Below are 13,421 nucleotides of genomic sequence, written 5' to 3'. Positions count from 1 at the left end.
GCACCCATTCTCTCTCTCTCTCTCTCTCTCTCTCTGTTTCTCCCCCCTCCCCGACCCCTCTCTCTGCCTCTTTCTCTCTCAAATAAATTTAAAGAACAAATGGTGTGAGGTTTGAGGTAGAATCTCCCTCTGTAGCCTAGTCTGGCCTGGAACTTACTGGGTGTCCTTAAACTCAGAGTGATCTTTTCCCAGCCTCCCAAGTTCTGGGATAATAGGCATGTGCTACCACATCTGGCTTAAATTAAATATATATATATATATATTGCATGTGTATGTGTGTCTGCACACTTGTTTGTGTGTGGACATGTGTGGGGTGTTCATACCTGTGTATTTGCTTATCTCTTCCCAATTCTATGTATAGAGACATCATTGTTTGAAATTGGCCACAGTGGAGTATTTACATAACAGAACTAAGTGGACATTCCAAATCAAGGCTGCCTCCCCCCGGCTTTGTTAAACATTTACCAGCATGCCAGTGGTTTAGTATACTAGGCTTGCCAACTGTTTCCCTTTGTTTATGTCTATCTACATCTCCCTGACTATGGAAGTCTAGATTTGATGAAAGCCTTTTGGATTACATAGGAATCAAACCACCTTCTTATTTCTGCAACCACTCACAGAAATTGCTTCTTAGAGCAACTAGAGAACATATATATTCTCTTCCACTTCTTCGTAGTCCAGGGGTAGGCGCTTGGCCTAAGCCAAACAACTGAAATGCTCCCAACCGGACTTTGAATCTCGAGTGCAGACAAGCCCCAGGCAGAGTTCAGGATGCCCTCATTGCCCCTGCAGACCCTGCAAGTCCAGCTCCTGTGCTAGAAGTTTTTTGTTTGTTTTTTTTGAGGTAGGGTCTTACTCTAGCTCAGGCTAACCTGGAATTCACAACGTAGTTACAGGGTGGCCTCAAATTTACAGTGATCCTCCTACCTCTGCCTCCCAAGTGCTGGAATTAAAGGCATGTGCCACCATGCCGGGCTCCTGTGGCATAATTTGAATGTGGCTCTGGCACCACCTCAGCCACATACTCCTGCTGTCTGGCCTGCTTTGGCTCTTATTGCTTGTCTTGGGAGAATACCAGACAAGCCTATAACATTTGACAGTGTTAAAAAGGAAAAGGGGGACTGAAGGGAGGGCTCAGTACTTAAAGGTGCTTCTTTGGAAAGCCTAATGGTCTGGTCAGCACCCATGTAAAGCCAGATGCATAAAGTCACAAAGTGGAGCATGTGTCTGGAGGTCATTTGCAGTGGCGAGAAGCCCTGGTGCATGCATTCTCTCTCTCTTCTCTCTTGTTTTCTCTCTCCTCACAAATAAACAAATAATCTTGAAAAAAAAAAAAAGGCAATGCTGCCACACACCTTTAATCCAGCACTCAGGAGACAGAGGTAGCTTAGGCTCGCTGTGAGTTCCAGGCCATCCTGAGATTACATAGTAAATTCCAGGTCAGCCTGGGCTAGTGGGAGACCCCACCTTGGGGGAATAAAAGAAAAGGAAAGAAAAAAAGCTAGGCCTCATGGCACACTTATAGTTCCAATACCAGGGAAGCAACGACAAACAGATCCTTGTGGCTCACTTGGCAAATTCTGGCTAAAGAGAGATCCTGTCTCAAAAGAGGTGGGTAGCGCCGGGTGTGGTGGCGCACGCCTTTAATCCCAGCACTCGAGAGGCAGAGGTAGGAGGATCATCGTGAGTTCAAGGCCATCCTGAGAATGCAGAGTAAATTCCAGGTCAGCCTGAGCTAGAGTGAGACCCTACCTCGAAAAACCAAAAAAAAAAAAAAAAAAAAAAAAAAGAGGTGGGTAGCACCTGAAGATGAAACCAGAAGTTGTCCTCTGACCTCCACACACATACATATGCACTTGTGTGTGCACACATGCACTTGGGCGTGCACACACACATACATAAAGTTTATGGATTTTCTTTGCTATTGTTTTTAGGTAGGATTTCTAGAACTCACTTTGTACTCTCAGGCTGGCCTCCAACTCATGACAATCCTCTGTCCTCTGCTTCTTGAGTGCTGAAATGAAAGGTGGGCACCACCGTACCTGACCATTGTGCTTATTTTAAGGACCTATGCACTGAAATATCTAGAGGTAAATAGTATCTTGTCTGTAATTTGCTCTGAGATTGATCAGAAAAGGTAATGATGATGGATATAAATACAACCAAATGTTGTCTTTTGAAACAGGGTTTTGCTAAATTGTCCTTGCTGGCCCAGTTTATAACTTAAGATGTAGACCAGGCTGGCCTTAAACTTGTGACCATCCTCTCAAATACTAGAATTTAACTCCTGGGCTTTCTTCACCATGCCCAGTTTATTTGGTGCTGGGAATAGAACCCAGAGCTTTGTGCATGCTAAACTAGCTGACTACCACCTGAGCTACATTCCCAGCCCATTTTTATTTATTTATTTATTTATTTAATTTTTTTTTTTTTTTTGAGGCAGGGTCTCACTCTAGCTCAGGCTGACCTGGAACTCCAGGCTGGCCTCACAACAACAGTGATCCTCCTACCTCTGCTTCCCAAACCCTGGGATTAAGGGTGTATGCTATCACGACTGGCCATCTTAAATTTTTGTTTTAAAATCAAGTTACCTTTATTTGGCTAAGTGATTAAAGCCAAAATAACTCAAAACAGATTAATAACAGACAAGAAAATAATATACTGAACTCCAACTGAAGAAAACTTCCCCTTGGCTCACATGGGTGATATGTAATTCACGCCAAGGTCAGCAGTTCTTTCCAGCACTCTTTTTTCTTTTCAAAATCCTCTATATAAAACACCCAACCAACTTGGGATTCAAAATTAGTCAGTGCCAGGCTGGAAGGATGGCTTAGCGGTTAAGGTCTTTGCCCATTCTCACCCCATCTCTGCCAAATAAATAAAAAAAAATTTTTTAAAACAGTCAGTACCTCCTCAAAGGATGGGAGGCCTACTGCAAGCCTAATGGAACACACCTGAGTCTCTCTTGTGTTGAACCTGGTGCTTTGGGGGCTGGAGAGATGGCTCAGCAGTTAAAGCACTTGCTTTCAGAGCCTAGTGACCCAAGTTCAATTCCCCAGTACCCACATAGATCCAGATGCACAAAGTGGTGCATGCATCTGGAGTTTGCTTGCAGTGGCTAGAGGCTCTGGAATGACCATTACCTCTGTCTGTCTCTCTCTCTCTCTGATTGCAAATAAATAAATATAAGTGTATTTAAAAAAAACAACCTGGTGCTTTTGTTCTTATCTCAGCCTGAGTACTAGCATAGCGCTTTGGAAGACTGAAAAATCTTTCTTCTTTTATAGAGAACTAATATTTAATAATCTAATCCCCAAAACAAGTTCTATTTATTTTGAAAAACAGAAGCCAGCAATCATTCCTTATCCCATGATAATGTATTTTACGAGAAAAAATAATCATTGTTATGACTCTGAAAATATAACCTTTAAAAAACTTGAGGGCTAGAGAGATTGCTTAGCAAGGTTCTTGCTTGCAAAGCCTAAGGATCCATGTTCTACTCTCCAGATCCCACATTAGCCAGACACACAAAAGTGAGGCAAGTGTAAGGTTGCACATGCCCACTAGGTGGTTCAAACATCTGGAGTTCAATTTCAGTGGCTGAGCCCCTGGTATGCCAGTTCTCTCTCTCTCATATCTCTGTCTTTCTCTCTCAAATAAAAATTTTAAAATACTAAAAGAAAAAAAGGTCACAATTGGACAAGGGAGGTGTTGGAATGATGTATTGGTGGTCATTTGTGCCTTGTTACATGAGTTGGAAGTTTGAACATCATAACTGACTGCAACCTGCAACTCTTCAGATGTGAATTTTGAGGCTGTGGAACCTCAGCTGGGGAGCACTCTCCCTGCACGCTGCCAGCCTGGAAGGACTGAGTGTGGCGTAGATGGGAACACCTCACAAGTTACTTGGCCTCGAGGCCTCACGGAAGTCCTGTAGCAGGTTCTGAGAAGGAGCCATTCCCAAAGTGCAATGCTGTGTAATATGTGCACTTGAGATAAGCAGGTGGGTTTCAGCAGTAACATCATCACTTTTCTCTACCAGGTTGAACCAGGCAGAATCCCCAAGAGGGGACTGGAGTAGAAAAGTTAAAATGTGCCATAGAACAGTGCACAATGTGGGGAAACATGACTTTTAACTGTTTCAAAGAAAGGATCCCAGACCAAGGACAAGATTTGATAGTGAAAACAGCACTTCACGAGAAGAGTTAGAAGTGGAAATCCCACAGCCATTAGGCGAGGAGCTGTGCCTCTTTGTCCCTCTCCTTGGCCACACTTTTCCTGCTGCCGAGGCAATCCGAGTTTAGGCTTTTGGACTCTGCTGTGCAGGCAGGCATGGGCCCTCAGGCAGTAGGGAAGCTTCTACCAGAAAGTGGGGAGGAACTGTGAGATGCTCATAGTCCTCGCCGAGGGCCAAGGAAACACTACAGCTCTACCCCTTTATGAGTGATGGGGCGAGTCTTGAACTTAAATGATTTTGCACTGATGATCTGCCTAGGTCTCACAACTGAGGCGATGGAATGCCAGGGAATTGGAAAATTAGATCATGCTCAATACCAAGTGTTGAGAATCAGCACTCTTTTATTTGAAATTCAAATAATGAATTACCCCTGGGCAACCTAACAGGTAAGGTGGGACCATAGCCATTATTATTTTTCTGCCTTGCTATGCTCTGTGGAAGTCTTTTAAAGTAATCAATATGACAATAATCATGGATTAACAGATCAAATTCATGCAACAGACATTTACAAAGTATCCTTTCTAGAAAGCCTGGAAATAGCACTGAGTTCCAAGATCAGGCACTTCCAGCAGAAACTCAGTCACAACAGACTGTACAGGATTGAGTTTTGTCCCACCCTCCTCTCCAATCACAGTAACCCTCAAAAGTTTTCTTTCATTTTAAGTAGGTTGCAGGAAAAAGATTGACAAGAACTTCAAAGAACTACAAGATAATTGGACAAAAGAATTTTCTGAGAAGATGAATTCCGCGGAAAAATTGCAGTTAAAAAAAAAAAAAACCTGCTGGGCATGGTGGTGCACACCTTTAATCCCAGCATTTGGGAGGCAGAGGTAGGAGGATCGCCATAAGCTCAAGGCCACCCTAAGACTACAGAGGGAATTCCAGGGTCAGCCTGTGCTAGAGACCCTACCTAGAAAAACCAAAAAAAAAAAAAAAAAAAAGTAAGCAAATAAAAAATAAAAAAGGAATAAACAAAACCACAGTGGTGGTGCATGCCTTTAGTCCCAGCACTCAGGAGGCAGAGGTAGGAGGATCACCATAAGTTCAAGGCCACGCTGAGACTACATAGTGAATTCCAGGTCAGCCTGGGCTACAGAGAGACCCTTCCTTGAAAACACACACATACACACACACACACACACACACACACACACACACACACACACACAAAAGCAAAAAAAAAAAAAAAAAACTTGCAGTTGACACCATGTGATTTGGTTCCATCTCCATTGTGGACTCTATTGGGTCCAGCAAGAAATTCCTCAAGGAGTAAGAAAAGTTAGGCTCAGATTTGCTTCCCACAGCCATGTTGTCACATGTGCCAGTAGGACAAAGGATTTATGAATAATTCAGCTTTTTGCCTTTTTGTTCTGTTTTGTTTTTTTGAGGTAGGGTCTCACTCTAGCCCAGGCTGACCTGAAATTCACTATATAGTCTCAGGGTGGCCTTGAACTCATGGAAAGCCTCCCACCTCTGCCTCCCGAGTGCTGGGATTAAAGGCAGGCCCCACCACACCTGGTTTAGGAGCATAGCTTCTTTTTTAAGGACTTGACAAGTCATTTTGCTTCAGAAAAGAAGGCACACACTACAAAATATCAAGAAGAGAAGGCCTTGAGGTATTATACGTTTCCTTCTGCCCACTTCTTAGTGGCAAAAAAATTAGTTCTATTTACTATTTTTGAAAGACTAATTAAAAAATATTTTTATTTATTTGAAAGAGAGAAAGAAAGGCAGAGAGAGAGAGAGAGAGAGAGAATGGGTGCACCAGAGCCTCCAGCCACTAAAGACGAACTCCAGATGCATGCACTACCTTGTGTATCTGGCTTATGTGAGTCCTGGGGAATCAAACCTGGGTCCTTTGGCTTTGCAGGCAAGTGCCTTAACCACTAAACCATTTCTTCAGCCCAAAAGACTAATCTGACTCCTGTCAGATTGGCCACCATCATGAAAACAAATGATCATAAATGTTGGCGGGGATGTGGAAAAACAGGAACCCTTCTACACTACTGGTGGGAATGCAAAATGGTCCAGCCACTGTGGAAATCAGTGTGGAGGTTCCTAAAACAGCTAAAGATTGATCTACCATATGACCCAGCTATAGCACTCCTAGGCATATATCCAAAGGACTCATCTCATTTCCTTAGAAGTACGTGCTCAACCATGTTTATTGCTGCTCAACTTATAATAGCTGGGAAATGGAACCAGCCTGCATGTCCCTCAACTGATGAGTGGATAATGAAGATGTGGCACATTTATACAATGGAGTTCTACTCAGCGGTAAAGAAAAATGAAGTTATGAAATTTGCAGAAAAATGGATGGACCTGGAAAGGATTATACTAAGTGAGGTAACCCAGGCCCAGAAAGCCAAGCACCACATGTTCTCTCTCATATGTGGATCCTAGCTACAGATGATTGGGCTTCTGTGTGACAGTGAAAATACTTAGTAGCAGAGGCCAGTAAGTTAAAAAGGAGACATAAAGGGAAGAGAAAGGAAGGGCGGAGGGGATAGGTTGATATTGTATATATGTAAGTACGATGATTGTTGATGGGGAGGTAATATGGAGAATGGAATTTCAAAGGAGAAAGGGGGGGAGGGAATTACCATGGGATTTTTTTTATAATCATGGAAAATGCTAATAAAAATTTTAAAAAAAGAAATACCCGGGGCTGCGCCGGGGATGCCCGGGTCATGGCCGCTGACGCGTGGTCCTGCTCCGGCTGCCTCGGCGCCCCGCCACGACCGCGGGGAAGGCGGCTTGTCTCAGGAGCCACACACTGAAGACTGAAGACAATGTCTGGAAGCTTCTACTTTGTAATTGTTGGCCACCATGACAATCCGGTTTTTGAGATGGAATTTTTGCCAGCAGGAAAAGCAGAATCCAAAGATGACCATCGTCACCTCAACCAGTTCATAGCTCATGCTGCCCTCGACCTCGTGGACGAAAACGTGTGGCTGTCCAACAACATGTACTTGAAAACTGTGGACAAATTCAACGAGCGATTTGTGTCGGCGTTTGTCACCGCGGGCCAGATGCGTTTCATTATGCTGCATGACCTGCGGCAAGAGGACGGGATTAAGAACTTCTGTACCGACGTTTATGATTTGTATATCGAGTTTGCAATGAACCCATTTCATGAGCCCAACTCACCCATTCGGTCAAGTGCATTTGACAGAAAAGTCCAGTTTCTTGGGAAGAAACACCTTTTAAGCTAAATGCAGAAAATTAAAAAAAAAAAAAAAAGTGGCAACACAGTGAGAAGTGCCCAGGAAAGTGTCTACTTGTAAGTCACTTGATTAAGCAATGTGGAAAGCTTGTACATGTGTAAGTTCATATCGAATGAAATTTCCCTTGAGTTTAACAGCACATTGTTTCATGTTACCAATCTTTGCTTGTGAACAGTATTATTTATGAAGAGCTTCTTATCTGTAATTACTAAATGTTTTTGTTTTTGTTTTGGAGATAAGGTCTCACTCTAGCCCAGGCTGACCTGGAATTCAGTCTGTAGTCTCAGGCCGGCCTAGAATTCACAGTGGTCCTTCTACCTCTGCCTCCCAAGTGCTGGGATTAAAAGTGCACCAACACCTGGTTTAACTTGATCTTAACATAATTCAAAACAGATATCGGAGTCCAGATTTGGTAGGCAGATTTGCAACAAAAAGATACTACGAAACTGAATGGAATGGGTAGCCAAAGCCTGGCTTGTTTATATCTGCAGATATATATATTTTTAATTTACTTTATTTCAGAGCGACAGACAGAGAGACAGATAGAGAGAGGGAGAGAGAGAATGGGTGTGCCAGGGCCTCCAGCCACTGCAAACAAACTCCAGACGTGTGCGCCCCCATGTGCATCTGGCTAACATGGGTCCTGGGGAATCGAGCCTTGAACCAGGGTCCTTAGGCTTCACAGGCAAGCGCTTAGCTGCTAAGCCATCTATCTCTCCAGCCCACCTGCAGATATTGTAAACACGTGTGCTCACCCTTCCCCCAGGAGCTGAAGCAGAGCTGTGGTGCTACCGTGCAGCCGGCAGCCATGTGCAGAGGCTCCCAATGGGACCTTGGTGTTCTGAAGTCCTGGACCAAAGTTACAGGCCATGGTGAAAAGAGTTACCTCTGTCACCTCCTGTTTTATTTCTCCTTAGTAAACTAAATGTGTAATGAATTTGCTGATATCTGTACTTGCAATGCACTTTCAGAGGGGTTAATATAAATAAAACTTGTAGTACAGTAAAAAAAAAAAAAAGAATTTCCCAACTTCAGTAAAGAAGTTTTTATTGATGATTACAGTGTTATATCCAAAATTTGAAATTAACATTGGCCCACTATCAACTTAATTCCTTTCCATTGTCAGATGTCCATTGCCATGCCAGTTTCAAAGAAAGGCAAGCACAAAGCAAGCTGAAAATGTGTAGCCAAATTGTGTGGTTACTGAATCCCCCTAGGCCACAATGGCCAGGCAGAAGCTGCCTTCTCTTTTGTGAGGTGACTGGAGTAACTTACAGGCTGTTTCTGAAGGCCTCTCAACCTGGCTGTGATTTACTAAAAGTTTAGTAAGAATGTATTGAAGGGCCCTAACTTGGCTGTTTGTACGTAAATGTGGAGATGTGAGACTAAGTTTGGTCTCTGAACGAAGGTAGGAGATCAGAAGAGGGGAACAAGGAGTGATGAGAGGCAGAGAAACATCAACAACAGCAGCAAAAACTGTGGTATCAAAGCAGAAAGGAGGCCAAGTTCAGGGATAGGGGGAGTGGAAGCCAAATGGGAAGGGAAACAAAAAAAGTTGTTTGCAAATACCATAAGTCCTTTTTAAAATTAAAAAATATTAATAAAAATGACAATTTTCCTATCAAGATCACATGAACATAAACAGTAAAGCAAAGTCCTTGGGGCGGGTAGATGGATGCAGAATAGGTTTCTAAGGTGTGGTCCTGGGATTAAAAGTGTAGGCCACCATGCCTGGCCATTTTAAATTTTTTAAATATTTTATTCACTTTATTTATTTGAGAGTGACAGACAGAGAGAGAGAGAGAATGGGTGCACCAGGAACTCCAGCCACTGCAAACAAATTCCAGATGCATGCGCCCCCTTCTGTATCTGGCTAACATGGGTCCTAGGGAATTGAGCCTCAAACCAGGGTCCTTAGGCTTCACAGGCAAGCACTTAACCACTAAACCATCTCTCCAGCCCCATTTTTAATTTTTTGAGACAGTGTTTCACTATATGTATCAGATTAGAACTATGTATACCAAGCTGGCCTCAAAGTTCCATCCTACTAAAGAAGGAGAGGAGAAAGCTAGTTTCTTTTAGGCAATTTCAGTTAGAACCAGGAGATGCCACTCCACATGCCACTTTTCTCTTGGCACAAGAACAGAACTCTTAGCATAAATAGAACTTGTATCTGATTGAGACTGCACCCCATGCTGCCCATAGTTTATCACACTGGATGGGCTGGCTCTGGGATCCACCCTCCAAATCTGCAAGCCAATGGGGTCTTCCTCTTGCCAATAAAGGTTGCTGTCTTCTTCCTGTGGCTAGCTTCGCCCACTCAACTCAGCTCCTCTCTGCTTTTCTGGCTCTGATGCTTGGCCCTGCCTCTTTTCTAGGGCCACATACATGTGAGTCCAGCTTCCCTCTCACCCAGCCTGGCTGGGTTGGGGAGGAGAACATAACACTGTTTCTTGGTCTGAGGGAACTTTTCGGCTTGCCTCTGCTTTATAAGTTGGGGTAACCTCCCGCTTTGATTGCATGCATGATTTTCCTCTGGTTTCTGAAGCTACCACATGTGTTTTCTCCGTACACTCTCTTGATTTACACATGGGTGCCCTCACTAACTCGGCCTGCCGCCTGTGTAAGTTCTGTAAACACAGAGTAATCGTGAGTGTAACTCTTCATTACTCATTTCTCCTTTGAATCTCTTGGTCTCTGCTTTGATATCTGTCCTCTAATTTTTTCCTTGAGCCTCACCTTTGTCTCTAAAAACACATGGCAGATGCCATGTGGGTTTCTGGTCAGTGTCCCTACACAAGCTCCTAGATTCTACTTTCCATGTGCCAGCATCTATACTATAATTTCTCTTTTAAAATCTCAGTTTCTCTTAAGTACACATGCTTGCAGCTTTAACCTTATCTCTCTTTAAAAGCCTAAGTTTCTCTTAAGTCCACATGCTTGGGGCTGTACTCCAGTTTTTCCCCAAAACCTCAATTTCTCTTAAATAAACTCCACAATTTGTGATTTTACCCTCAATAAACTTAATAATTCATAATTTATCCTGCTTGACTCCAACTTTATTAATTCTTTATTAAAGGTAGGACAGAACTCAAAACTTGGGGTTCATAAATTCTGAAAGACCCTTTGTGAATCCCCAAATTCCTCGTCACTACTGCTCAAACTTCAAGAGTGCTGAGATTATAGACAAATACTGGGATTACAAATGGGTGCCACCACAGCTGGTTAGAATATGGGTAATTTTTAACAATTGCAAAATCTGGTTTAAGTAGACAAGAGAGGGCTTTTTTTTTTTTACTAATAATATTTTATAAATTCAAGAATATTTCAAAATTATTATTATTATTTTTTTTTCTGGTTTTTCAAGGTAGGGTCTCACTTTAGCTCAGGCTGACCTGGAATTCACTATGGAGTTTCAGGGAGGCCTTGAACTCATGGCGATCCTCCTATCTCTGCTTCCTGAGTGCTGGGATTAAAGGTATTCACCACCATGCCTGGCTTCAAAATAATTTTTTTTGAGGTGGGATCCCACTCTGGTACAGGTTGAATTGGCACTGACTCTTTTTGCTTGTTTGATTTTAGTTTTCTTGAGGTAGATGTTAGGTCAGGATGGGCTCCCAAGATGAACTAACCATGATCAGCAGAATGGTGACAGAAGCATCAGAAAGTGGATTATCCACATTTTAAAAGAAACCACCTGGTTATTATTTCCTCATTGCCTAACAATGTCCCAGGCTATGGTTTTCTGCCTCCTTATCTCATAAGTTACATGGTCACTGTTCTGGTGTCATACCTTAACTATTTTAAATGGCTAATGGTAATGATCTCCCCTAAAGAAACTTTTCTATTCAACTTAACAAATGAGGTTTTTTCCTTCCTCACCTTACCCCAACTAAAAAAGCCCTAGAAAGCTCACTAGCTTAAAAATCAGGTTGGCTGTACTCCTCTCTTGAGCCAGCCCTGGCAGCTTGTACTTTTCCCAAATAAAAGCTTTCTTCTTTGCCTCGGAGTGGTTTGCATGATCGTGATCACTCCCAAACCTTACATCTGGTGCTGGGACTCAGATAGGAGGCTCCTATTTCCCTCTTGGGCAGCCAACACCTCCTTTCCCCTGACCAGACCACTGAGCTGCCATTGACCCTCCAAGGCCTTGGACCATCTGCCAGGTACAGCCTCCTCCACTCACAATTTGGTCACTCTGCTCCCTACCTTCATCTCCTCCCTCCTCCTTGGTAAATGACCCTCTCGGGTTGGCCTGATATCAGGTTTAACCCCTCCTCATAGAAGCCAGGCCGGCATGCCAGGCTACACCCCTCACTCGCTGTGGGGCCCCAACCCCAGTTCACAAGAAAGATACACTCTTGACACCTTGGGTCTCTTGCTTCCTGGTCTACCATACCCTAAGGGGCACCTTCTGGTTTGGTTGTACCATCTTGAAACACTTCTCCCCCTTTCTCCTCTCCCTCCCCGTACTGAAGTCTCATCTTTCATTGCCAGCCGCTTACTTCATTGGGAGCACAGGTGCCTGCATTGCCCACTTACAGGCTAAATAGCCAACAGTTGTGACCTGTAAGGCTTCTGCGCATGTGGGAGGTACAGGCCCTATTCACCCTAATGGGCCAGGGGCTCATATTGGTGTCCTGTGTCAACCCAGATTAAGGCCTGGTTCCTTTCTCTCACCCTTGTTTTACTCTCTCTCTGTCTCCTCTCACTAGCCCTTTTACTATGCTCTCATACTTCCATGGGTTAAACCAATTTCTATTATTTCTCTTGGATGACATCAAACCTTATCATCTGATCTTTCTCTACAACACTGCCTGGTCACAATAAATGCTCGACAATGGGTCCAAATGGCCTGAAAATGATATTTTGATGTCCAAATTCTCACTAATTTGAAAAGCTTCTGCCAATGTGTCAGGCACTGCCAGGCACAGGCTGGAGCCTTCAAGAGAGGGGCCTGAGCTGCCAGGCATTGCTAAGGACCCCTGGGCTATAGGAGGCCACTCCCTCTCCAAGCCCAGAACACCTGAACTTAGGCTTTCCCATAGCCCTGTGACCTTCGGCCAGTGGCCCAGGAAAGTACTTATCAGCCAGCAGCCTTCACATAGGCCACCCCCTGAGACCCTCTTCCCACCACTAGATCACCTGCCCCCCCATTGCCTACGTGCTGGAATGAATGTCCCCATATGCTAATTAGGCATCAGCAAGCAACCTTGTACATCCAATCCTCCAATCCACTTAGGACCCTCTTCCAGCTCTCAGATTCTTATAAATCCATTTCCCTGACAATAAACTGCGAACTGTTCACCAAAATTATTTCCTGAAAGTCTTTACTTTCGTGGGCTCACCACCCTTGTGGCCTGGGCACCTTTGGGTGGGGGATGGCCAGCCCCAGAGCAAGGACCCAGGAACCCACAGCTGACACCTGAATGGGACCCTGTGAGACAGACAGGGTAGGTGAGTGCTCTCCCAGAGGGACTGGGAGACATCAGCCCATGCGGCCTTGCCTCCATGTATTTGAGGGCTGGCAGGTTTTTCTTTTTCCTCCTTTATTTTTGGTTTGTGCCATTTGCGTGGGACCAGACATGATGAACTGTCAACAAGTGTCTCTTGGCCGAGGCTACTCTTCAGTATTTACTGAAGGCCAGCTGTCTTCTGCCTGGACTCCCATAGCCTGTTGGGTGTTGGCAAAAACCCATCTATTTCTTCCCAACACAAAAAGCCGGTAACACATCGGCCTCTTAAAAGCCTGTAGGGCAGGTTGTTGGTCCACTCTTTTGCTATCATGAATAATATTGTCTCTCACCAAAAGGAATCACAGATTCATAGATTACAGTCTCTCCTAAAAGTCAAGGGAACTAAGCTCTCCCAGAGGGAGGCCAGCTCCTTTTAAGAAGAAGTCCTCCAGGTTGCCCCCTGGATGATTTCTGGGCATCCATGTGGCCCAGACACATGGA

General features: G+C 44.0%; 1 protein-coding gene across 1 annotated transcript; it reads left to right on the top strand.

The window, feature by feature from the left end:
- Positions 1-7,007: 7,007 nt before the first annotated feature.
- Positions 7,008-7,603, top strand: LOC123461676 (trafficking protein particle complex subunit 2-like). The gene has a single exon (XM_045153359.1). It carries the CDS (start codon positions 7,030-7,032, stop codon positions 7,450-7,452), a length of 423 nt encoding a protein of 140 aa, XP_045009294.1. The 5' UTR covers positions 7,008-7,029; the 3' UTR covers positions 7,453-7,603.
- The last annotated feature ends 5,818 nt before the right edge of the window (positions 7,604-13,421 follow it).

The sequence above is a fragment of the Jaculus jaculus genome, chromosome 6, assembly GCF_020740685.1.
Source record: "Jaculus jaculus isolate mJacJac1 chromosome 6, mJacJac1.mat.Y.cur, whole genome shotgun sequence".
Classification (NCBI taxonomy): Eukaryota; Metazoa; Chordata; class Mammalia; order Rodentia; family Dipodidae; genus Jaculus; species Jaculus jaculus.
This window is presented reverse-complemented; position numbering and strand designations above follow the sequence as displayed.

Bases quoted from the DNA above. Each gene is read 5' to 3' on its own strand.
- LOC123461676 (XM_045153359.1), top strand. From the start codon at position 7,030: ATGTCTGGAAGCTTCTACTTTGTAATTGTTGGCCACCATGACAATCCG.